Source organism: Vulpes vulpes, chromosome 1 (genome assembly GCF_048418805.1).
Source record: "Vulpes vulpes isolate BD-2025 chromosome 1, VulVul3, whole genome shotgun sequence".
NCBI lineage: Eukaryota > Metazoa > Chordata > Mammalia > Carnivora > Canidae > Vulpes > Vulpes vulpes.
The window spans coordinates 72,287,717-72,315,246 of NC_132780.1; the positions used below are offsets into that span (position 1 = coordinate 72,287,717).

Below are 27,530 nucleotides of genomic sequence, written 5' to 3' on the forward strand. Positions count from 1 at the left end.
AGTCTTACGACACAGTCAGCCAAGCTGATGAAACACAGCAACAGTGCCACATAAAAATTGACTTCCCCAGAATATGAAAAGTAGCTCACAGATTTTAAATCTCTGGCACTTTCCCAGTTTAATATATGGGTTTCTTCAGCTTCTAAAAATCACTGGATTTTGGTGTGAATATACTATCACCATCTCTCTGACTCTATCATAACATTCTAGAATCATCTAGGCCTTAGTTTTGTTCACAATTGGAGACACTGAACAGACAGTCCTGAAGCTCTGTGCTTTCCTCTTCTGATATTTTCTGATTCTGAGAACGTGGAGTGTCAGGATAGAAATACCAGGTTACTCACATCCTTAAAATAACTATTTGATTAGGAGACAAACAAACAGACAATGAAAAGTTTTAGAAGAGAAACATCACATTAAATAAACCCGCAAGAAAAGCAGAAGCTATTGTGAGTGTGAGTTGATGAAGTCCTACGAGGTTAAAATTGATTCAAACAAACAAAAAGAAATCTCAAAGCCAAACCTGAGCTTCTTAGCAGCCTGTGCAGATGGCCTCTCCTCCTTTTGTGTCTTGTGTTCACTTTTATTTTGTTTTTTGTTCTCTTGGTAGTTTGTATTTGAAAGCAGGAATAAATGGGACTTGGCAACAGATTTATTTTTATAACATTTCCAATTGCTTAGAATCAGGAAAGAGATTTGAGAAACGCTTAATCTTGGGAGAGTTCTGGCCAAGGAGAGCTCCAGGGAAGCCCTGGGACAATGGATCATTGACTAAACCCCTGCTGGAGAGCACAGCTCTGCAAACGTTTCCTTGTTGTGACTGTAGAGTTTATAATTATTTGACAAAGTCGCAGACCCAACTTTGTTATCTAATCTATATAACCGAACGGTGTTCTAGCACACACATGCGCTCCGTGCCCAACAATGTAGCATCAGCAAACTGGCCATGTGATTCTACACATCCAAGTGACCGGTGAAAAAGGACACAGATGACTGTTAGCCTTGTGGCAGGCTTCACATCTGGAAGGCCATCCCCACCTAACATTCACTGCGTGCCAGACCTTAGATTGGTGTGTACACACTGTCACATCGAAGCCCTCCAGCAACCCTGTGAGCTGGACGTGATTATCATCATCATTTTACGGACAAGGAAACTGAGATTACAGATCGGAAGGGAGTTAGCAGTGACATACGAATCAGTAGGCCGATTATCATATCCATCCCTTCATGCCCTAGTACATCCCAATCTGTAGCCACCCGCCTACCCTTGCAGGCTTGGACAAAGAAATGCCGTTTTTAAAAATTGCTGAACTATCCATTCTTCATTTTAGCAGGTGCCACAGATCATTCTTAAGCTGCTTTTACTTGGATCAATATATAGTGCAGCAAATATCCAAAATTCTCTTGTTTGGGGGATTTTTTAAACTCTTGTCATTTTCCTTTAAATAAATGTTAATAATTACATAGGCTTCAATAAACTATCTCTTTTTAGGGATCCCTGGGTGGCGCAGCGGTTTGGCGCCTGCCTTTGGCCCAGGGCGCGATCCTGGAGACCCGGGATCGAATCCCACGTCGGGCTCCCGGTGCATGGAGCCTGCTTCTCCCTCTGCCTGTGTCTCTGCCTCTCTCTCTCACTGTGTGCCTATCATAAATAAATAAATTAAAAAAAAAAACTATCTCTTTTTAGTAAGTGAGCAACTGCCGTCATATTTTTACCAATTGATTACCTCATATTTGCTCTAAAATTTTCTGCATGGGCAGCCCGGGTGGCTCAGCGGTTTGGCGCTGCCTTCAGCCCAGGGTGTGATCCTGGAGACTTGGGACTGAGTCTCACGTCAGGCTCCCTGCATGGAGCCTGCTTCTCCCTCTGCCTGTGTCTCTGCCTCTCTCTCTCTCTGTGTGTCTCTCATGAATAAATAAATACAATCTTTAAAAAAAAAAAAGTTTTCTGCAACTGGTATCATACCAAAAAAAAAAAAAAAAAGTCAGTATCATACCAGTCTGGTTTTTCATGGTCTTGAAAAAATGCTCTTGCTGCTTCATCTTGCTCTTAGAACCAATTGCTTGGTGGTGGGGGGAAGGTGCAAGCTCTTGACTACAAGAGTTATGCATGCATCTTGATCTTAAAATTATGTTTCTTTTGAAAAAGGAGAGAAGGTTCTAGAGTAGAGTGTTACCTTGGCCCTTTATATCTTTTACTTGGCTCAGAAAACAAGAAAATAGAGCATTGCTAAGCTTGTCTTTAATATGTTGAAACTTACCGAGGCATTTCAGAAAGGGAGTCATGCTAGTTTTGTGCACTGAGGTGGATCTGGAGGCTTGCGAGCCAGATCTGGCTCTGATCTGGTCTGAGAAATTCCTGGAAAGAGACAATGCCACCAGGGTTTAAGGTGACCATGTGGTCTTTCCTGTGGTGCTGTCCACCTATCCACTCGGGAAAGCGTTAGGTGTGGAACTCCCAAAGCTAGCCACTCAGCACCCACCCTCTGTCTATACTCTGCTGTACCTGGGATGCAGAGCTGCTCCACCTGTTGCATTGTGTGGCTGATACATATGAGGAGACAAGACACACATTTATTTATTTATTTATTTATTTATTTATTTATTTATGATTCATTTATTTTAATAACTTAGTGCTTAAATCCGAGATTGGCACCCATCCTAGAGAAAGCCTAAGTGACCTCCCTGCTGCCGAGTCTTTTTTTTTTTTTTTTTGTGGTAGCCTTTCCCAATCCACATCTGCTCCAAGCTGGAAAGCAGAGCCCCCAGAGATGAGCACCCTGGTGCCAGGAAGGCATGAGTCGTGGGAAAGGCCTGCATCAGAGAACCCAGCATCTTCTCACTAAAGCTAGGTGATCTGGGGTAAGCCGGGGAAGATTCCTCTGTCCCACCAGATATTGCCACATTTAGAATACTCCCAGACCTTGTATTGTCCAAGCCTGAGAGAGGTACATGGTAGCTCAGCATGGTACAAAGAGAGTTCATTCATTCATTCTTTCCCTCATTCATTCAAAAGACGTCTACAGACTGCTCCTGGCTGTGAGGTATGTTGCCAGGCACTGAGAGGGAATCAAGGCTGGGCTCTGGTTTGCCAGAAGCTTCCAGTTGAGCATTAGTGATGTAGTTGTATGTGAAAGAGAATGCAAAGTGGAATGTGTTTAAATGCCATAAAAGACCCACAGAATGCTATGTAAGCACAGAGCAGAGATGAGTTCCAGCTGGGACACACATGTCAGGAAAGGCATTTTGGAGGAGACAGCATTTGAGGCACCCTCTGAAGAGCTGGCTGCATCTGTACACACAGAGATGACGTGGGAGCGAAGCGAGTAGTGCCAGCAAGGAGACACAGGAGGGGAAGTGTAGGGCAGGACTGCAGTATAGAACTAGCTCACCAGAAAGCGTGGCCATGAGACTGAACAACAAGGGGCATCTTCATAGCTCTATATACTTCCCAAAGCATTTTATCCTCCATTATTTTGTTTCAAACAAAATATGGACTTAAGTCTTAAGATTCTAATTATGTTTGTTTTCATGAGGTCTCAACTGAAGAAATAAGTGTGAATGTAATTTAAACACTATAAAATACTACAATAAGTAAGAGATGAATGCTTTTACTAATGATTAGAAAGTGAAAAGTAGAGAGTATAGTATAATTCAATCAGGTGTATATACTACTTGATCAATGCCATGTTCCCCCTGCCCGAGCTTGATAAATAACAATATGAGAGCACTAACGAACGACTCCTGGTTCTAACATTGGCTATCCAGGGCTCTCAGTGATTAGTTTTTAGAAAACAGAGATATAACAAGAAGTTCATGTGGATGCCCACCTATGTAGGACAACTACTATAAATGGGCCAGAAGCCCACCCCAACAGTGGCTGCCCTTGCAGACTTGCAGCCTACCTAAGGATTGCTGAACCAGAGTTCTCACCTCAAAACCTTGCCATGCTGCCATCAGGAGGCAGGATCTAACTCCACCTTCCTGGAATCCAGGCAGGGCTTGGGACTCTCCTGGAACAAACAGAATGCAGCGCAAGTGATGCCACGTGACCCCCAAGCTAGGCCATCAGTAGGGATACAGCTGGAACATGCAAGGAGCCATGTGCTACTACATGAAAAGTCTGAGGCTGCCATGCCTGCAGGAAGCCCAAGCTACATGAGGTGGTCAGGCGGACAGGCCCAGGTGATGTCCCAGCCGACAGCAGGAACCATCTGGTAGGTGGTTCCTGCTGCCAGCCATCAGGTCATCTCAGCCTGTGAACCTTCCTACCTGAGGTGACACATCATGGAACAGAAAGAAGCACTGCCTGTTGGGTCTCTTCTGAATCCCTGACCCATAGACTCTGTGATTAAGAGGCAGTGGCTGTCATCACTAAGTTTTAGCATAATTTGGTTACACAGCAATATTATGTCGGATCTCAAGTTCATCGATAATGGTTTATTTCTTTTAAAAAATCCAAAGAAAGTATGACAAAATGCTAACATTTGTTCACTTAGGACAGTGGTATATGAATAAGCTGTTCTTCAAAAACTTTTATATTTTTTAGCTGAAAGGTTTATATGAAATATGTTTGTATTTGTAACATAAAATACAAATTGCTGAAATTTCCAGTAAATTTCTAAGTGCTGATGTTAAAAAACAAAGAAATTCCAAAAGACTCATATATAAGCCTATTTGTATTTTACTTTGTGCTCTTTTTAAAGATTTAAAAAAATATTTTATTTACTTATTCACAAGAGACACAGAGAGAGGCAGAGACATAGGCAGAGGGAGAAGCAGGCTTCCTGCAGGGAGCCCAATGTGTGACTTGATCCCAGGACCCTGGGATCACGACCTGAGCCGAAGGCAGATGCTCAACCACTGAGCCACCCAGGTCCACCTTATTCTGTGCTTTTAAGGATTCAAATATGGAGATGAAGATTTCTGTAAAGTGGCCCATAAGAGTCATGAGCACCTGTTGCTGGAATTGCTTGGATAATGGCTCCAAGCAGTAGTATTTCCATAATGGTTCCCCTTATACTTGAGTGGAAGAGTTCCATAATAGCCTGGAAAATGTTAACATGCTGCAGCAACATTTTTACAAGATTTTTTGAAATGCTAATGGATTTTGGCCTCTTCGAGAAGGTTAAACAAATAAACACAGGCATTTGAGGATCATTCGCCAATTCACTAAGTCAGCCATTGAGGTTCAGGCTGTTTACAAACAGAGTGTTAATGAAAAAGTAAAGAACAATGGAGAAAATGAAATTATCAATAAGAAAGTCTCCTAAGAGCATCCACATTCTAAGCAGGCACTTAGAAATATCAACAATGGTGGAGATAATGAGATCCATGATAGTTAACCTTAATTGCATCAAGTAGATTGAATATTTTCTGCAGAGTTGTCTCCAGATTTTGGATCGTGGTTCCTGGAAGTACGCAGGAACCACCAGACAGAGGCCCGCCCCGCTGTGTCCATCTGTTTGGATGTCCTTGGCATCAGTAGACAGTATGCTGAGCAGGCTGAGGTGAGACAGAGGTACTGGGGAGGGACAGGATGAGCAGAACAGTGAAATATGAACTGGCGATCATGATAGCAGGGTCACTAGAATATGAATCATGTCCCTCCTCTAAACACAGATGATGCTTTGTGTGATACACAGGACCAGGAATGAGGGTTGAGTGAACAATAGCTCCACAGTCTCTGGAGACCTTGGTAAGAGCTGATACTGTGAACTGTAGGGATGGAGACAGCATACTGGTTTGAGAAGAGAGTGAGGACGTGGGAGCAATTAGGGCAACAGTCCTTTCAGGAAATGTGCTTCCAGCGGGGAAATATGGGTCCTCAGCTGTGGAGAGATTCAGACACAGGGAAAGGTGTTCTATAGATGAGAGACACTTGAGAAACCTTAAAAGTGGTGGGCAAAAAATGCCAGTGAAGGACACAGGAGACAGGGTGGTGGTGGTGGAAGAAGCCAGTGCCTGAGAAGTGGGCGAGACCAGAGCACAGGGGGAGACAGCCTTCCTGGGGGAGGGGTGTCAGGACGAAAGGATGGGAGCGGATACAGGTAAATTCTTATACTGGCAGACACTCAAGAAGCTTCTTGTTTCAAGTCTTCTATGTCCAGGAAGTGGAAAGTGAGGAGATTTGCTAGGAGTGAAAGGCAAGAGTGGGTGTGGGGAGGGCAGCTGGAAGTTTGTAGAGAAGACAGACCATGGAGAAGGGGTCTCCAGAGTGAGAAAACCAGGCAGCACTAGAGACCTCAGAACCGGTGAAAGTTGGAGCCTGTGGCTACAGTGGCACAGGGAAGAGGTCCGCATATCCTGCTCACAGGGCACCCCAGCGCCTAGGACGTGTCTGGTCTGCACTGGCCACTTCATAGATACCTCCTCCAAAACAACATCGCAGGGGATGACAGGGCTTCCAGCATAACTTTGGGGGTGAAGCAGCTGGCCTGGACAGGGTCCTTGTGTAGAGCAGAGGAAGGTTCCATTACATTCGACAATCAGCTCACAGACAGGTGAGGTCAATGTCAGACTGAGGTACCTGAACTTCATTTCATGGACTAAAGAGAGCCCCAATTGCTCTGTGAATAGATTTGTGCCGTGACCAATATGCTGTGTGCATAAGACCCACCTGGTGTCATACACATGGGCTAGTTCTTTCTCAATTGTGGAGAAGGAGCCTCAAGAGTGAGGGAGGCCAAGCAGAAAGAACAATTGAGAAAGAACCTACATCAAGGAGCAATAAGCTGCATTTTTTATAAAGATTTATTTATTTATTCATGAGAGACATAGAGAGAGAGAAGCAAAGTCACAGGCTGAGGGAGAAGGAGGATCCCTGCAAGGAGCCCGAAGTGGGACTTGATCCCGGATCCCGGGGTCACGCCCTGGGCCAAAGGCAGAAGCTCAACCACTGAGCCACCCAGGTATCCTGTAAGCTGCATTTTTAAGAACTAAACCTCATATGAAGCTTTAACTTAAAAAGAGTCATGCTTTCAAATGTAAGGTGAGCCAGTAATCATACTAATGAAAAAACATGAGCTAAAGCCAACCTCTTTCTAGATCAAGTAGTTCTCAAAGTGTGGTCTTGGGACCCACAGCATCAGCAACACACGGGGAATTGGAAATGCAAATTCTCAGGCCCAACCCAGGCCGACTGACTCAGAAACTCTGGGGTGGGGCCCAGCAATCTCAGTTCTCACATACCTTCCAGGTGGTTCTAGACTTTGAGAACCACTGTTCTGGAGATAGGTGGGTAAGGACATGTCACTGGCTTGGGTGAGGCTGACCTCAGAAGGAACCCAGCTCATACTAGCCTATCTTCATAAGCTTTGGAGAACAGAAAAATAACTACTTCCATCATAAGGCTATTTTGATGCTAACACAATAAATTTAAAGCACCCAGAACATAGCTAGCTACTGTTTTTATGACTAAACTAAAATTTGGTAATCAAAATAACCCAAAATAGTACATAATCTCAAACACCTAGGTGGTTCATGAGTCAAGTAAGGGAGGCTATCACATGGTTAAGAAAAAAAAACACTATTATGAAACAATATAAACAGGACAAAGCAAACTATAATATGGTCTCTAACACATATAAACAGATTAGCTATTAAATCAGGTTAGATTCAAACCTTAATTCCTGCTAAGTGGAGCAATCACCTTTTTGATTATTCAGAGCAAACAAGGCAAGGTCCAGCTTTGTTTTCTGATTTTGTGTTGGGTGAAGAAAAGTCCTCTTCTCACATTATGACAGTTTCCAGACTGAGTTTTCTTGATGCCAGAGGCTCATTCTCCCCAGGCTATTTTCTCTGAACAACCCCTCTTTTCTGGAGGCTTTCATGTAAGCAACCAAGTAATTGTTTTGGTTAAGAAATTATGAATAGTGTTCTTTCTCTAGCTATAGGATTTCACAACCTCTAATAAGTGGGCCTTACTGAGAAAGAATCTAGTGCTTTTTCCTTTGCTGAAAACCTAGTCTCATTTGTATGCTTCAAGGTTGGCAGATTTGACTTGTTTCTCAGTGATCCTATCAAGTTGAACAAAACAACAGCAGTGAATTTGAACGATCTATGTGCGTTCTGCTCACCAATTTTAAATGTAGTGTGATCACAATGTTAACTTGGCTTTACCTCTATTTTAGTGCTGCCTTTGGCAAAAGAATATCTCAATTAGTCAAGAAAAAAGGTAAGCAGCAGTAACTAGAAGGTCTCTCCTTTCAAGGCCTCTGCGTAAGGCAGTCTTTGCTTTTCAACAACTGACTCTCCAGGCAAGGTTTACAAATATATGATTGAAATCACACAATATGCACACACTCATATCCCCGCCTCTCCTTTTAACTCTATATTGTATCTAAAGCATTTCCACATTATTGCTTTGTAAACATAGTTTTATCATCTGTCATCCTGTATCAAGTGGATCCACTGTGTTTATTTAACCATATTCCCCGCTATTACATGACCAAGTTTTTCACAACTTTTCATTTTTTATACATCTCATGAATTTCTTTTTCTGCTTGTAGAGCACTCCAGGTGACCAACTGTCCCAGCTTGCCAGGGACTCTGCCAGATGCAACACTGACAGTCCTAGGTCACAGGAAACCCCCTCAATGACAGGAAAACTGGGACAGCCAGTCCCCCTAGGAAAGCCCCAGATGCAAGCAGTAGAAGAAAGTGGGGGCTGGAATGCAGAGCACAAGATTATGAGGATAAACTCCACAGGAAAAGTGGGGGATTCAAGGCAGTTCTCTGCAAGGAAGTAGGGGGCAAAGGAGTCTAACGTGAAGCTGGGCAAAATATGGCAGCAGGGCACCCACCTTATGCAGGTGTTTGGGAACAGAGAGGCAAAAATCCAGTGAGCAGGACCCATCTAAGACTTCAGGACAGAGTCTATTCAGGACCTAAGGATCTATGGGTCCCGGGATTGGACTCTCTCTGCACCCCTTTGAATTTCTAAGGCTCACTTGCCTCCTAATCCAGCCCGGTGGGAGTTCCAACTGCCTGATGGAGGCTTCCTCTCCCAGCTCTTGGCCTCCTGCCCTTGACCTGCGCCTCTGGCCTTCCACCACAGAGCTACCATGCTCCCTCTGCCGGGTAACCTAAAGCATGAGCAAGTTAACGCCTGGGGAGGGAAACAGCATACTTGGAGGCAGGAACCACTGGATCGTCTTTTCCCTTTTCTCCCTCCCTACTCTCTGTCTTTTCCTTCTTGGCCTGGTTCTTGGGGGCATGTGGCACATGGCTTAAAGGATGTAATGGTAAGGCCCAATGGTAAGGCGGCATACTCCCTTCCTTCCTCCCCCCTACATCCCCCACTTATGTTCCTTGCCTGTCCTAAGGCATTAGGTAGCACTTATACAAACCCTTGCTGGGGAACTCAGATGAAGACAGTACCCCAATGAAGAACCAAAAGACAATGAAAGAGGACAAACTGAACAGGAAAGTAATGACGGGCCAAGCATTTGGTTTCTGGAAGAGCTGCAGATCTGCCCATTCATAGGACTTCAAGAACCTGGTTCTCCCAAAGATCTTGAATAATAACTGTTCCTTCTGTTTTCCTAAGTAGGAAGATTATATGATGTCGGAAGACAAAAGCAACACCTGGAATTCTATATCCGAGAGCACATAAAAGCATAATAAAAGCTGTGGATTAACTAAAAAGCAACATTAGGAATGCACTACTGGACTTGATCGATCTATTACATTTTAGTTGTATTGAACTATTACATTAGACTTTTGAGATGGAAACTGAGAGACGCCTTCTATGTGACGTGTTCAAGAAAGGCCTTCCACCTGTGCCCCAGTGGTCTGCATCTGGGAACACAGCATCCCTAGGTGACCACTGAATCATCTCTGTCTTTCAGCAGTGCTGCCTCTGACCCCCACAGGTAGACAGCTTTGGAGGACATGTCAGGCCAGCTGTCATAGGAGATAAAGACACCTGCAGTATCAGGACACTTGAGACATATTTAGTCTTTAAGGTGCAAATGTATGCATAGATTTACTTTAAATGATGCTCCATGGTGTACTGAAATTTAACGGAGAGAAGCTGAACAAGCATTAGGAACAGCAAGTGCACAACACCTTCCCAAGAAAATGTCTTCTATACGATCACATGCAGGGCTGACATTTCAAACTCTGAGTTTTTTTTTTTTTTTTTTTTTTTTTCTGAGTGAGTTTTAAGACATTTTTAGTTAGGTTGGTTGTTTTGATTAAAAAATAAAATTTTAGATCTGGAAGGGATCCTGGGGAATATTTATCCTGTGTTTTTCCAAACATTAGTTTAGAAGAACTCTAGCTCCCCTCTTAGAAAACAAAACAATCTTAACACCAAAATAAAACTGGTAAAAGTAGAATTACTCTGCTGAAAGGGGTGGGTATGGCAAAGTCAAAGACTAGCAAAACACAGTTTGTGACAACCCAAGAGATTCTCCATCTCGATTTCTAGGTTCCAGGCCAATCCATTCAACAGGCTAATGGCTGGGGTGGTTTCCAAGGCATCTGTTTTATAAGACCCCTGGCTTTCTTTGGCAAAGAGATATAAATGGGTTTTCATCTCTCTTGAGCCTTAAGGGAAGAAGGTTGATTCTAGTCACTGGCTACACAGGATCCTTGTCTTATTTTATTGATTGATTTTAATTTATTGCTTTTCTTATTTCATCCCATCCCCACAAAGAAATCATCCGGATGTGTTGAGGTGTATCTTTTTGTTTGTCTACATGTGGAGTCAATATTATTTTGTGTGCACATACTTTTAATTTTATGTAAATGGTCTTGTACCCTAGACCTCTCTCTGTTTCTCATTTTTTATTCTGCCCTATGTTTTATGGGCCATCCATGATGCTATGTGAACATCTAACCCATCATTTCTGATTACTGCATGGGGATATATCCACTACATTTCAGATTGCCTCCAACTCTCTGGAGTTGAGGCACCCAAATACCTGCCTCCTGATGGATGGATGGGTTTGAGAATTTCCTATGGGACTTCTGCATAGGAGTGGAATTGCTGGGTCACAGTACATGTATGTGGACACCTGACTGACATCAAATAGTTCCAGACTGTTCTGGAGAATAGCTGCAAATCCCCTCCAGTAGTTACCCGGCAAGTTACCAACACTTGGCATCGCTGGATTTTATAGTTTCTAACCAGCCTAATGCATGTAAAGCGCTCTCTTGTTTGCATTTTTGTTTCTCTGATTACAAATGAATCTGCATTGCCTCTTATGCTTAATGGCCTTTTGAATCTACTTTCATGAAAACTGTCCATACCTTTGTCAGTTCTTCTACAAGACTTGTTACCTTTTTCTTGTTGATCTACAGAAGTCCCTTTTATATTCCAGAAACATCAGTTAATCTCTTGTTGGTTCAGACATCAAAAACATCTTTTCCAATTCTCCTTCCTACTGCTCCAGACATGAGACAAGTTACTTAATATCTCTGTACCTTACTTCTCTTTCCTACAAAACAGCACATGCCTCACAGGATGCATGAAGATTAAATGAGTTGACTATTTACTATGTTTTAATGTTCTCTGGTAATTAAATAAGAAAAATAATTCCAAGCAGGAAGGTGCATTAGTAACTCTAAGGTTATATGTAGTATATTATTGAATGGCTTTGTGTCCCTATTAAGTATTAAGCTATTTTCATGGATTAAATTTTAGTGTCTACTCAATGTCAAGAGACTGGGTTGCTTAACATATAGAGCAATTTAGCCCAAATTCACCTCCACTCCAGCCTGAATCCCAATATTCATGACTACTGGCCCCTCCATCACTGTCGTGTGCTCGTTTCATAGCTAGAGGAGTACTCTTGGTCTTTTCTCTCTGAGGCCATTTTCTCATGACAAGACAAACTATGACATGATATAGCCATTGAAAACTGCCCAAAAATATGAGGCAGATTTGTCTTATTGACCCTACCAGAAAGTAGGCATAAGCCACACCAGTGCGTTCTAACATGGCACCTTTAGAGAAGCTTTGCTGTCCAGATTTATTGGAGGATTTCTGGTGCTTGTGAAAGGCAACACGTGGTGGAGAGGGCTTCATGTTACCATGATGCTTTAGTTCTTCTCAAAATCCCTCACTCAAAAGGGGGCCAGGAGGTAGTAGTGGGCAGAGCCATGTGCATGGCTCTGAGTGACCGTGGACAGTGACCACTCTCCCTGCAGAGCCACATGGGACCTAGGGAAGTGGTGGCTGTGAATGGGTGCCAGGCTGCCATCCCAACTGGCCAGAGAAGAAGCACATTCTACACTGGGGCTAGAGGGCTGCAGGGTGTACCTCTGGCTGTCCTTCACTCACCAATGACTCTCCCGGGCAGCAGCCTGCTCTCTGGGGACACAGAACGCAACGCACCAGTTCCAACGACACCGCTCAAACTGTCACCTCCAACAGTGCCTCCTACTCCCAAACAACAGCAAATAAAACAGTCACAACTTCAATCAGGAAAGCTCTCTTTTACATAAATGCGAGTAAAAGCATTTTTTTAAATTTTTTTAAAATTTTACTTATTTATTCATGAGACACAGAGAGAGAGATACAGAGAGAAAGAGAGACAGAGAGACAGAGAGAGAGAGAGAGAGAGAGGCAGAGACACAGGCAGAGGGAGAGGGAGAAGCAGGCTCCAGCAGGGAGCCCAATGTGGGACTCGATCCCAGGTCTCCAGGATCAGGCCCTGGGCCAAAGGTGGCACTAAACCGCTGAGCCCCCCGGGCTGCCCACATTTCTAGATGCTGTCAGGTTTTCTGCCCACGTCCTGTTTTAGGGAAGTTCAAGGCCCTACCTAGCCCAGTGGTTCTTAGCTCTGCTCTGTGGCAGCGCATGGAGTCTGAGTCAGTCTGGGTCCTGCAACCCTAGACCAGACCAGGCACACTCAGGACTTGGAGGCGACATTTAGTAACAAAGAGCAAGAGGAGGGAATGAGTGTGGGCTTACGACCTCCCTAATCATGCTGTCTTGAGTAGACCTCTGAGCCACCTAGACAGGGCTAGGGACTGTTAATTCCAGGTCATGACTAGAACAAGGTGCCTTGGGAAGTTTTGCTAAAGCTTATGGCTCTGACCTTGTATCCTGGATCTTTATTACTAAGCCCTAGCTATACCAGCTGCAGACAGTGGATCCCTGCCACATCCCTTAGTGCCAGAGTCTTGGTGGCCTGCCCAACAAAAGCCTCCCTTGGACCTCGGTGTTTGCCATCCCCTCTAATTTCCAAACCCAAGCTGTTCTCTGTGCCAATGTCCTAAATATCTATAATCAACAACTACCACCAGCACCAGGCACTCGGCGCTTGTGAGGGGCCAGACAACGTGACAAGTGCTCTGCATGCATCATGTGTATAAGCCTCCCATCAGCTCCACACAACAGCTAGTATTCCCATTTCTAAGAATCCGAGCTGGAAAACAACTCTAAGCAATTTGCCCATCTTCACACAACTAGTTATGTTGCTATGTTCTCATCCACTTATTTGCCTTAGGAGATAGGCCTCACTATGCCAGTTCAGATCTGAAGTTTGATCATTTCTTCACAGAATTTTGCAACCGTAAATGGTCATTGTCTATTTACCTACAAAGGCAATCTTACGTGGTTTGGTAACACATTTGACTTGGTTTCGTTTAAAATCAAAATTCTTTTGTATGTGCCTTATACACATACATCCCACATATGGGATCACAGTAATCTCATAGGGATGCTGCGTGGCTGACAAAAGATGGCCCCAGATAAATCTATCACATCACTATCAAGTTGCCGAGACACACAGAGATCAAGAACTTCTGTGGGGAAAGATCTTGGAACAATGTCCTTTACACTACAGGAACTCTGAAATTTCTTCCTTTATTTGACTTTTTAAAAATTGATGCATTACTTTTAATTAGTTTCAACTTAATTTTCTCCCCTACCTTGGATATTTAGTATTTTTAATTATCCCTGTGACTTCCATATGAGTGTTTGCTTTGAAACATTCACTGGAGAACAATGAAAAGGAACCAGTTTCTCACGGGATGTCTGCAAAACAATGCTTTTAGAAAATCATCTTCCTTGCTCCACACTCTTTTAATTCCCATAAATGCGCTACAATAAATGCGCTACGATCAATCTTCAGAAGGGGAGGTCCTGGCGCTTACCCCTTCTGTTTATGTCTCCGGGGCATCAGCTTATGGCATCCCTCCCCAGGGGCTGGAGACACACATGCTGTCTTTCATCTTGTGCCGTGGGCCGCACAACGCTTCCAGTTGGCAGGAGCCCCGTGAAATCAGAGCCACCCTGTGCGTACATGGGACATAAGCAACAACTGAAAAAGGCGCCTGAGACATGAGACACTGTCAAGCCGAGAGGATGAGGAGAGCATCTAAGACAGGAGCTGTACTCTTGGAGGGGGCCCAGGCTGCTTTAGGTAAGCACTGTCCGGATACGCTCTCCAGGTCATGGATACTCTGACTTCTCTCGGGACGGCTGCAGTACCCTCAGCCTCCTTAGCTCATGAGCAGGTGGGCCATCCCTCCAGAAACTCAGCAACACTACCAGCAAAAACTTTCAAAGCCATCGGATTTCATTAAGACCAAAGAGCCTCACGGGTCCCACTGCCTGAGAATCAGGGCTGGTAATCTGTTTCGTTTCCTTACCTGCCAAGGCCCTAGCTTCATCTGATTTCTATAAAGACCTTCCTTGAGTCTCTCATGCCAGGCACCATTGTGTACCATTTCTTAGAAAACCACCGTTTTCAAAGCCTGCCTCTGTGCCTCATAAAGCATGCAGTGATGAAATAAACTTTCATTCCATATAAAATAAAATGGCATCCCATATGATGAGATACTAACTTAAGTCTTACAGGTGAAACTCTTTTTTTCTGCATTATGAAGTCAAGAAAACTTAATTCTGTCTCAAAATACAACTGCTAAAATAGCTGCCAGCATCCCAACAAGAAAAAACTCTCTAATCATTTGGGTGAGAAGAGCAAGAGTGCTGGTTTGCTGTTATCTGCACCCAGGAAGAAGTGCATCTACCTACTCACATTATTTGAAGCTTCCAAAGTTTGTCTCTGAACTATTTTCTATAAAACACAGTCTCCTACACCTTTTCTAAGGTTTTGTTACAAATAAACAACATAAGTTAACAAAACCCATAAAAGAAATGTTATATACCCCTAAAGAGATGCAACCTTGTCAGAATTACTTTAAAATACTTAAGTGTTTTAAACGTGTAAGCTCAATGTCAAGTTCAATGATTGAGTGTTGATGATCAGATAATTGAAGCCAAAAGGTGTGAGTATGGACAGGCTGATGAAGCTCTGGCTCATTTTTCCATATCACTGTTTCTACTTTTGGCCCCAGTGATCATTGTTAAAATGGAAATCCAGAGACCCACCACCTGCCACTTGGCCATCTCCCCTGCTCCTGCCCTACAGCAATGCTATAGAGAGTCACCCGCCTCCCAAGACAGAATTTGACAGCATAATAATCACCTTTGTTTCTGAAGTCCAGGCTTGCATCCACCCTGCCTCCCCCTGGGCGTTTTCATTGCATGGGTGGCCTATGGCATGGCCCACCTCAGAGGCTCCATGAGGCCCTAGGATCTAAAGTCAATGTTAAAGAAAGCAGGATGGGTCCTTGCTCCAGAGTGCAGGGACACTCATCCATCTCCTTCCCCACCCCTCCCCTCCTGTGTACAACACTCAGAGCACAGCATTCCCACCAGGAAGAAAGTTGCCCTGGGAAGGAATCCATCCTAATTCCCAGAAACTAACACCTCTAGGCTTTAAATTAGCTTCATTCCAAGACATGTTCCCACTCTTGTGTGGATGTGACAACCCTGATCTCAGGGTCAGGAATTAAATACATCAGGGACCTGATAATGAATTTGGTGGTAGAATGACAGAGATAGAAGAATCTTGGAAATCCATTGACAATTGACTGCTTTACTCTGAAAGTGAAACAGAAGTTCACAGATGTTGCCTACTGTCCCCAGTCACTCTGTAGATCACTGTCCCCCAGTGATCTACAACAGGCTCTGAGTCTTGGATCGGCACTCTGTCCACACTGCAGCATCTGCTTCACTGATGAATCAGAGACTACAGTCCCAGCTTTTCGAAAATATTCAACAATAATCACGATGCTCATTCCCTGACTTTCATTTTTAATTTCTCCAAACACAGTTTTTGAAGTTAAATTACTGAATCAATCTTATACTTTGCATGATGTGCTGCACAGAGCCCACACTATCTACAGAATTTAAATATGAGAATTAGTTAAAATTACATTTATTATTCACCTTCTTCTTGGCTCCTAAAGTTCACGCCTGTTTTTTTCTCTATTACTATGCAAGTGCCAGCCTCAATGTTGTTTTGTTTTACTCCTAAAGAGTAAAAGCACAGAACAGTTAGAACGCAGCAGTCCTGGGAAAGCCAGGATGGATCTCTCACCCAGAGACCATGGCATTTCCATCATCTGTCATTCTAAAAAGTTGAATCGGGAATCTTAAGAAACTTTGCTCTTCCTCATAGACAAGAAACAAACTTCCTTCCTTGGCTGTGGTTCAAGAAAGGAAAAAATGAGGAAGAGTGTTAGAATGGCTTTACTTTGTTCTGAAAGGTAGGCAGTGTCTGCTCCCTCCATGGCTTTGGAGAGCTCAGCACTTTGTCTTTGAACTGTTGAGAGCCAGGTCCCCGTGTGCCCCTTGCTGACCCAGGCCCCGCGCCCGTGCCCAGCTGCTCCTGGAGTGTGGCTAGGTTGAAGACACAGATGTGCCAGAAAGTGCCGGGACAGCTGAACACATAGCCCTTTCTGCACAGTAAACGTCAGCACATAACAATTATGGCCTCAACGAGCCAGCAGTTCTATTCCCTGGTTCTTTTCATGTTCCTGGTCATATCCCCCAGATTAGGATTCTGGGGACTACAGATCCCATGTGCAAATAGGAGACAGAGGTGCAGTCTATTACTCCTCTGCTCTGGTGGGGGTTGCGGGGAAGAGGGCAGTTTCTGCAGGGCTGTGGCCACCTGAGGATTTGTCAGACCTCATGGGTGTGAAGGGGAGCCTCATGGGTGTGAATGCTACCTATGAAACAGCAAACACCAGGGAATAAAACTAGTGAAATTTATGTAAGATCATTACTGAAAACAATAAAACACTGCTTAGAGAAGCTGAATTATGCCTAGAAAAATGTAGCAATATGTCAACCCACTGTATATCAATTCAAATTAAATTAATTATTATAATATAATTATAAAATACACTACTATATAAAATACATAAAGTTAATAATATATAATAATAATTATCAATTCAAATTATATCAATATAGCACATTCAATATACCAAAATTGTTAAAATGTCCATTTTCTCCAAATTAAAACATAAAATGAATGTAAAAGAGAAAGAACAAGCAGGAGCCCTGTTGGGAAGAAGAACTTATTTTAATCTATGAAGGTCAATTTCAGGGTTGGCTTAACCAAAACCATAAAAGGGGTCAAATTTGTCACTCAATCCTTTTCTTACTGATTCACTAAATTGACCCACAAAAATTGTTACATAGCATATAATTTCATCACAAATATTTACTGAACATGGTCTCTGCCCTCAAGAAACCTGCAGTCTGACAAGAGACGCAGTGATGAACACAATCAGAGGGTGTGTGCTGGCGGGTAGGGGGCGAGTGGAAATTATGGAAGGTACTTCTCGAATAGGTAACTCCCAGCTGCATAAAAAATGGAATGGCCATGGGCACGTGGGTGGCTCAGTTGGTTAAGCATTTGACTCTTGGTTTCAGTTCACATCATGATCTCTCAGGATCATAAGATCAAGCCTTGCATCAGGCTCTGCACTCACTGCAGAGTCTGTCTGAGATTCTTTCCCCACTCTCTCCCACCCCCTCCGACCCTTCCTCTGCTCGCATTCTCACACTCTCTAAAAATAAATAAATAAATAATTTTTTTTTTTTTTTTTTTAAAGATGGGATGGCCATATGGAGAAAGAGGAAAGTTATTTTGGGAAAAGGAAACAGCATGTTCCAGAGCCTGGGGAAGGCAGCTGGACATGCCCTGGAGGGGTTGGTGCACTGGGTGCTGTAGAGGCCAGGGGCCTGTGGGGCTGTAGACACCCATGAGCAGGGACAGGGTGGCCTTATGAGCAGATCAAGTGGCGGATTATCTTGAAAGAACAAGCTTCCTTACCACGTAACCAGGTACAGGCAACTTATAGGAAATATACTCAAATGTTTTATTAGTCAGGATAGACTCACTCTAAATTGCAATAAACAATCCCCGAATCTTAGTGGTTTCATACAAGAAAGTTTATTTCTCATTAATTCCACATTCTCATGCAGATGAGCTGGAGGGGAGGATGGTGGGCACTCCTCGACCAACACCCCACCCCCCCTACAGGCTTTCAGGAATGGACCTCCTTCATAAAAGACTCCACCACATTTTAGGGCTTCAGCATTCTCTGCTGGCAGGTGAGGGAAGCAAGGAAGAGAGTGGGATTGCCAGAAGGAAGGTTATTCTGGCTTGCAGACCTGGCATTGTCACATATTACTTCTCCCGTCTTCACGGACCAGAACTCTGTCTGATGACCTACCAGCTGCAAGGAAAGCTGGGAAATAAACCTAGCTATGGCTCAGGGAGGAAAAATGCAGGGTATTCTCTGCCCCAAGGGTAAATTAGTGCCCAAGATACGTGTTTGCTTGATTTTAATATTTAAGGAAAATTTATTAGTGATGTATTTTGCTAGACTAGAGCTCAGTCCAGCAAGGTCAGATCTGGTACACCACTTATTCCCTCTCTCCTTCCCTACCCCTACCCAGCTCAGGAGTCTTTACAAGTTAACAGAAACCAATATTTTTGCACATCGCTTATGGCCAGGCACAATGACAGGCACTTGGATGCAGCTGTCAGACCAATCAGTGTGGTTGGTATTATTACTCCTGTTCTAGATCTGAGGACACCAAGGCTGAGTTAGGTTCTGTGAAGTTGGAATACAGAGGAGTTGACATTTAGGCCCAGATCCATCAAATCCCAAAGATACACCAAAAAGTATAGATATCACTGTTATATCTGTTGGATATCCCACTCGGTTGTGACCCTGCCTCTGCCCCGAGCTACACTCTCAGGTTTGCCAAAATTCGCAGGGAGTGTGGTTTAGCTGTGGGCACCATACTCCAATCAGCTGCAGGATTTCACGGTCAGCTGCCCATCTCTGGATGGCTTCAAGCTTTCTGTAGGTAAACAGCAGCATTTCACCAGATAAAATCTGGGACTCCTGCCTTTAGGTAAGGGGGTGATGCTTCTGATCCAAGGTCTGCAAGGAATGTGTTTGAAGGAACTAACACTTGCTTCAACCACACATAAAACAGTTTCACTCATGATATTCTCATCATGTTCCTCATAAAGAAACACCCAGCATGTCCCCATGTATTGCTCACAGACCGCCTGCATGGGCTTTACATGCTTGTGAAAAATAAAGATGCCCAAACCCCACCTCAATCTTTTGATTCCAACTCTCTGTGGGTGGGTCCCAGGAATGCACACCAACAAGTACTCCAGAGGGCATTTAATAAATGGTTATAGAGAAAATGGTAACAAAGACGAGAGAGTAAGAAAATGAAACATCCTGTTCCTCATATATTCGTCTTTCATTCCTCCATGTCCTCCAAGGCTGAGGTCAAGGTCAGCACCCATTCTGCTTTGATTTATCTTCAATCCGAAGAAGGCACCACTTCACCACACCTATCACACCTCACCTCAGATATGATGAAAAATAAGATTCAGCATAAAATATAATTTGTGGTGAATTACTACTGCTTCAGGAAGTGAGGGAAAACCACATACCTCTGATAAAAATAAAAAGACAACAATGACAGATTCAGCTGTTGTTGATTCACTCAGGAAGTCTGGAAAGGAGAAAGTGAGTCCAAATCAGTACCGTCCCCCAGCTCAGAGGAAGCAAAGGAAAATCCTCTCTCGTTTCCCAAAGAGATCAATCACCTGGGAGCTTACAATCCACAAACACTAAACACGCAACAAATGAGAGATTTATAACACCAAAGGTTTCAGGTAGTGTAAGGGCCAAGAAACAAAATAAAGAGTAATCATATGTGAAATACTTAAAGAGATTAAAAAATGAGCAAGAATTAGAGACTACCAATAAATGGCCAGGCATATTTGCTATATAACAAATATAACTTTGATAAATGAGAATGATAATTGTTGAAATACAAAGTTCAATGGGTGGATTAAAGAGCTGAGCTGATAATGCTGAGTACAGAGGCAATATTCTGGAAGGTAGGTCTGAAAAAACATCTCAACTATACATATAGATATGGAAGTGGAAAATATGAGGGAGATGTTAAGGGTCATGAAGGATAGCAAAAGAAGGTCCAACTTATGTTGAATTAAGGAAAGAACGGAACAGGGAAAGGAAACACGGAAGAGATAATGGCTGAGAATTCCCCAAAATTCAGTTAAAAGAAATACAATAATTGGTTCTTTCAATGACTATTTTTCGGGTGCCCTTTGTATGCCAGATGCCTTTTTATTTATTTTTATTTATTTTTATTTTTTTATTATTTTTTTATTTTTTTATGCCAGATGCCTTTTAGAGGCAATGTGCAATCAATCTGGGCCAATATAAGAAGTAGCCACTTAGATACAACCTGAACAAAAAGGATGCTGAGACTGACAGCGGATTTCTCCAAAGCAAAATGAAAGCTGTAAGATAGAACTAACATCTTCAGGCGGCTCAGGGAAAATAATTGGCAACACAGAACTATTTTCCTAGCAAAACCATCTTTCAAGAATAATGGGGAATAACAGCTGACTTGGTCAGTGGAGCATGTGAATCTTGATCTCAGGGTTGTGGGTTTGAGTTCCATGTAGAGTGTAGAGTTATTACTTAAAAATAAAATCTTTTTTTTTTAAAAGAATAACGGGGAAACAAAGACATTTCCATATAAACAAAAACTGAGAACATGTACCACCTAGAGATACGCACCAAAATTTTAAAGATTTGTGTCAAAGGAAGGGGGAAAGGAGATACTGTATGAAATGATAAGCAGATAAACTGTCAATATAAACCCAAGCATATATGATCTACACAAAGACCACAAATTAAGAATAAAAAAGGAAAGACCTAGAATATTGCCTAAGAATGCCTGTAATACAAGGGGTGAGTGGCTGAGTCAAAGTGTTGAAAGCTCCTAAATTGTTGAGAAGGTTGCAGTATTAAATTCAGGCTCTGTTAAGTAAACATAGTAAAATGTCAAGGGTAGCCACTAAAAGAACTGCAATAAAGGGTTACATTCCAAACAAATAAAGGAAGGAACAAAATAGAATAAGAAAAACAAATTGAAAAATCATTTTTTTAAGGGAGGAAAAGAAGCATAGAAAGAACAAGACAAAGAAAAATAATGTGATATAACAAGCTCAAACATACCAATTAATACAATAAATGTAAAGAGACTGTGCATACCAGTTAAAAACCAAAAACTAGTTAAAATCAAGCTATATGCATTTTATAAGATACATCTAAGCTCTTAGAACATGGGAAATTTGAAAGTAACAGATAACAAAAGATACAACAGGCAAATATTAACTAAAAGAAAGCTGAGACAAAATAGACAGTAAGACAATATACATCATGGATTTTAGATAGAGTCCTACACACTAGAAAAAGGTTCAATTCACTATGCAGGTTACAAGCAAAATCTAAATTTGTAAATACACGCACCCAATAAAATTGCTCCATGTATGTAACTTTTTAAGTCTGCTGGAAATACAGGGAGGAACTGACAAATCTACCAACATAATGGCAAATCTCAATACTTGTTAATTAATCTCGACAGACCAAGCAAATGGAAAGTTAATTAGAATCTAGGCTATTTTAACAGCACAAGTGACAAGCTTCAAATATGGGATATCTGAAAACCCTGTCCCTGATCGCTAAAGACTGTACATTCTTCCAGGGCATGTATGGAACGTCTATTAAAAACTGACCTCTTAAAAGCCAAAAAGCAAACTTCAGTAAAGTCTCAAGAAGCAGTGTCACACAGACCATGTTCTCTGACCATACCAAAGTTAAATTGGAAGTTAACGATTAAAAAGATAAAAACATCATGGGCCAAAGATGAAATAATAATGAAAATTACAAATGCTGAGAATGGAATAAAAAGTAAAACCTGCATTTCAAAACTTGTCGGATATGGTCAAAAAAGAACATAGAAGGAAATCTATAGCTTTACATATTTATACGAAGAAAGAAGAAAGGCTGAAAATAACTGAGCATGCCTCGAACTTCTGTGGAGAGAAGCATACCAAAAGTCAATCCAGAAAACAAGAACAAATCATAAAGAGGAGAAATTAATGAAATAAAAACGAACAGTGACATATGTGGGTCTTCAAAATAATAATAAAACAGATGTCCTATGGGTGATGTTGATTCAGCAAGAACAAAGGGAGGCCCAAATAATAGTAGAAACACCACTGTGCAGAAACAAGATCTTTCTAAAGCACCCAGAGCAAATCAGAGACTGAGCCCAGATTAAAAGTTGGGCCTGGAGAGACTTTCTCCAGTACCCACAGCAGCAGTGCAATTCCATGCTTGACAAAGTCAGAGAACAGGATGCTGGTGGCACTGATGTCTGTGGGATGACCTACGGGGTTGGCCTTATGTCGTGGGACAGAGGTGTGAGAAGCAAAGCAGAGACATGCGAAGCCCCACAAAGCAACCACCACTCTCTCCAGCGTGGCACCTACTTCCCTCAAATGGACTGTCCTTTTATTGTGGGGGGAAAAGGAAAACAAGAGTTATTTGAACTATTTTTTAAAGGTGCTCTGAAGCCCAGTTCAGTGAGACACTAAAGAGAAGCTCTTTTTCTTTCCCTTTTTCCCCCCATTTACAGCATACAAGCAAACATTGAAAAGTCCTAGCATCAATTTCAAAAATTTACTCCCTAGGCAATGAATTGGAATATTTGAGTGGTGGGGGCTCAGACTTTTCTTCATTCTATCATGGTTTATTGCGACCAGTGTCTGACAAGCAGACAAGGCTGATTCAGAAGTTAGAAAGTCTGCCCTGAGGGAGTTGCATATAGATGAAAACTCTACTGCCTCGCCTTGAGCAAGAGAAATAAGTGAGGGGGCTGGATTGAAACAGCCCTGCACTTGGCACTGATTTCTGATTTCACTCCTTGGAGCTGTTTCACTTTGTAAGATGGAAAGATAGTGGGTGAGGCTCAACTGCCTATCCTACAAGTTCACATCAAGAGGAGTCATTCTTATCTGCTGGTCTGGCTGATTATGGCTGATTGTGTTCCTGATGCCACAAAATGAAATATAATGGCAGGCTGGCCAGAGGAATGAAGTAAATCTGAAGGTTCCACGGGATTCCCTGCAGCTTCTAAAGCGTGAGTGGTTACGTTGCGTGGACTTGTCCGGAAGACTTCAATCACTGCATGGAGGAGAGGAGAATTATTTACACTTGTGATCCTTAGATCTCAACCCAACTGGGCCACTTAAAAGGTCTGGGACTCTGGTAGATCCTTCCACATCTCCTGACTCAGGCATCTCTTCTACAAAACCAGGACCATGATATCTCCCCACAGTGGTGCAAAGATGAAGCATAGAAGTCATATGGAGACATTCTGGAATCTGGTCTGCCCTTCCACCTTCAAAACTCTCACGTTTCACCCCCCTTCCACGATTAGTGTGTTAAACTTTGTGTCTGTAAAAGTGCATTGGGAACAGTGTTAACCAAAGACAGAAGTAAACTTCCTTTAATCCTGACAGAATGTGGAAAAACAAAACTAAATGGATCATATTTAAAACCAAAGACGGTAAAATATTAGCCAAGCAGAACTCTGAGAGAAAAGGAGTTGCTCTGAATGGCTGAACTTCCTGAATGGGATGGGGATGGGTCCTTTTAGGAATCAAAACATTAAAAACAAACCAAAAGAAGCAAATAATTTGGGACCAAAAAAAAAAAAAAAAAACCCTCTCCAATATACTGCAACAATTTGCTGGTTGTCTTAGAGAGTGCACGCTGAATATCGTTCTACTTTTCCTTGAAAATTTTTGTCATTGCTCTGAGCCCCCTGAGCAGCCATCCAGCTATAACACTGATGACACTGCAGGACTGTAAAGGGCTTAATCCAACCTCTAATTTTACAGATGAGAAAGCTAAGCTCAGAGAAGTTAAGTGATGTACCCAAGGCACACAGCTAGCTGCAGACGGTGCCACAGCAGGTCTCCTGACCTTCCACTTTCCACATTGCCTCTTGGGAGCCAATGACCTTCATAAGACCCCTTGGCCCTCCTTGAAATAACCTCCAGAGCCCCAGAATGTTTCTCAAGTATTTGGGCATTAACTCCACAGATTTCCACGTCTGTCTTGTCCGATGTGCAGGGATCACGTTTGCTCACAGAAACCCCACTTGAGTGTGCATTTTGCTTTGAAGGCTCATTTTATTCTTCATTTGAGGTTTAAATGCCCTCAAAAGCCAGGTGCCTTCTCTCCAGAGTCCTATCTTCCAGTTTACCTGTGAAGTAAGTGCTAAGCAGCTACGCTCTCCAGAGTCCTATCTTCCAGTTTACCTGTGAAGTAAGTGCTAAGCAGCTACGCTCTCCAGAGTCCTATCTTCCAGTTTACCTGTGAAGTAAGTGCTAAGCAGCTACGCTAGAATACAGGCTGCCATCAAACAGTTGTTGCTCTTGGGAAGTACCAGTGATAATGCTCCGTCCTATGGAAGTCCACCCTCGGTCCATTTCATCTATGAAATCCCTAAGGACACGATCGCCCTAGTTCAGGAGGCAGTCCTCATCATTACTCACAGATTAAGTAGAAATTAAAGCGCCCAGAACACACACACACACACACTGCCCGGATGGGCTGCCATGGGTTGTTATATCTCAACAGCACTTAGCATTGGACCATACCCACAGGGCACCATAGAACCTGCAAGACCTCAAAGATCTAGAATCCCATCACCAGAGACATGAGGTCACCATTAACAGGGACAGTTTTTAGAAATTACTTTGATCTGTGATCGCCCACCAAGTTCAAGGAGAGTGCTCATTCCTGCCGCCACCCAGCCTCGGTGGGGAGGCGTCCTCAAGGTTGAGCCGCAAAGATGAAGATGCAAACTGTCATCGCAGCCCAGCATGGGGGCCCCCTAACCTCAGTGCCCACTGCCTGCCCAACACCCCCAAGGAGATGCGCGGCGGCCACCCCCAGGAAGGGGGCGGGGTCTGCCTTGTAAGGCTCCTAGCCACTTCTGCTACCTTCCTGTAGTTTACTGGGGGGGGGGGGGGGGGGATTAAAACTCTTAATTGAAAACCTCAGCGTTCCCAACTCCTCCCAGGCGTTGCTCTTTGCCCCAAAGCAGTTTAACCAAAATCGTGCCCACGGACAGCCTCGACCTCTGTCCCGCGTGCATTTCCGATAATCATTTGGGCAACCAGAGGACAGGCCGTTCGCCCTTCCTGATCCCCTTGACCACCACAAGCCCCAGAGGCTGCGGGTCGCCCCCCCGGCCCCCCTCCGCGAGTCCGCCCATAATTTCCCACTTGGTGCACGAACCCGGCGCGGCGGCAACCTGCGCGGGAGGGGCGGGGCGCGGCGGGGCGGGGCGCGGCGGGGCGCGGCGGGGCGGGCGCTCGGGTCCCGCGGATGCTCGCGCCGCATCCCCGGCCTCCGCGTCCGCGCGCAGCTCTCGTGCACCCCGACCCCGAGGCACCTGTGCCGCCACCTCGCGGGCCGGCGGAGGGGAATCCGCGTCCCGTCCCGTCCCGTCCCGTCCCGTCCGGGCGCGCCCCGCCCCCCGCGCGCGGCGCCCTCACCTCGCTGACGATGGTGGAGCGGGCCTGGGCGTAGCGCCAGCCGCCCCGGCAGGGCACGAGCGGCGCCGAGCGGTTGGGGAAGGCGGCGAGCGGGTCCGCGCAGCTGAGCGCGCCCGCCGCGGCGCTGGCGTTGGCCGCCTCCAGCAGGTAGCGCCGGCAGCTGCGGGCGCCGCGGGGCTCGGGGGGCGCCGTGCGGTTCCACTCCTCCTCGGGGCTCCAGCCGCAGCGCTCGGCCAGCGCGGCGGCGCTCGGCCCGCGGCACCAGAAGCGCTCGGGCTGGCTGCCCAGGAAGACCACGCCGACGAAGAGGAAGGCGAAGGTGACGCCCGTCAGGCACAGCAGCAGGAACACGCGCCGCTGGAAGCGCCCGAACTCGCCGGCCCTCTGCAGCGCCTCGTCGAAGGAGGGCATGGTGCGCGCGGCCGGCCGCCGCCGGGCCCGGCTCCGGCTCCCGCTCCCGCTCCGGCTCCGAGTGAGCGCGCGCCCCGCCGGCCGCCGCCTGCCCCCGCCGCTCCCCGCCCCCGCCCCCGCCCCCGCCCCCGCGCTCCCGCCTCGCGCCCCTGGGCGCCGCGCCAGCCGCCGCCCGCCCTCCGGCCCCGGGCCCCCGCGCCCCCCGCCCCCCGCCCCCGCCCCCCGGGACGCGCTCCCCGGGGACCCGGCGGCGGGGGCGGGGGCGGGGGCGGGGTGGGCGGCGCGGCCTGGCTCAGCGCCACCAAGCGCCGGCCACCCGGCCCGGGACTGCGAGTGCCGGGCACAGCCCCGGGCCTGGCGCGCAGCTCCATTCGGTCCCTGCCAGCAGCCTGCTCTGCGCTCGGGCCGGGGCGCGCCCCCCGCTGCGCTCTGGGCTCCGCGGGCGCTTCCCCAGGGCGGCCTGGGGGCGGGGGGCGGGGGGCGGGGGACCTGCGCTCCGGGCCGCGCGCCTCGACCCCGGGAGACCCCCGAGCCCTGCTGCCCTCGCTGCGTGGAGGCCACTTGGCTACCCCGTGGCCCGGCTGGATCCAGGCAGGATTCGATTTTGGTCACATCTCAGGGATTCCCCAACTTTTTTTTTAAAAAAAAAGGCGTCTGGGCAATCTGCAGAGTCGAAGCGTCTTGTTCAGATTCCTCAAGTTTAAAGTGGAACTAGACCTCAGGCCGGACTCAGGTTTCCTTAGCCAGGCCCCTCCGGCCTATTCTCTCGGCCTGGAGTCACCCGGAAAGGGTGCTTAGTTGTTTGAACGTGGTTTTTAACTTCTTTATTCGCTCCCAGAGATCCGAATTGCTGTGTCCACACCGGCTTCTGGCGTTCCGGCTTCTGCTCCGGTTCCTTTGGGCTGCCGTGTCCGCTGCGTGCTAGGGCTTCCCCAGCTCGCGGGCCACCCCCCAGGCTGCAGCCTTTGGCGGCGGGGCCACTCCGCACTGCGGACAGCCCGCTCCCTGCCCTGGCCTAGTCTCTTATCTTGCCATGTGTCTTCTGAGAATTTCTCTAGCTCTTCTCCCCAGAACCCCACCCCATCCTCAAAAAAGACTTCGTACTCTCAGCTTGCTTTTTCTCGAAGGGCCCAGAGGCTTGGAGAGCATTGACAGGTTTCCTCCTTCCCTAGCAAGGATTCCGGAGCCAGGCAGCTCTATTCAGCCTGTTTCATCCCCTCACTGGCTTGTGACCTCGGGCAACTTAATTGGCCAGCCCGGCATTCTCATCTGTCAAATGAGGCTAATCAATACCCTCCTGGGATCTCC

General features: G+C 45.3%; 1 protein-coding gene across 1 annotated transcript in view; it reads right to left on the minus strand.

The window, feature by feature from the left end:
- SLC22A3 (solute carrier family 22 member 3) overlaps positions 1 to 26,294 on the minus strand; it is an 87,923-nt gene extending 61,629 nt beyond the window's left edge. The window contains exon 1 of the mRNA XM_072766759.1: positions 25,812 to 26,294. Coding sequence (XP_072622860.1) covers positions 25,812 to 26,222 — 411 coding nt within the window. The 5' untranslated portion in view covers positions 26,223 to 26,294. The remainder of the gene's footprint in view (positions 1 to 25,811) is intronic.
- Between the last annotated feature and the right edge of the window lie 1,236 nt (positions 26,295 to 27,530).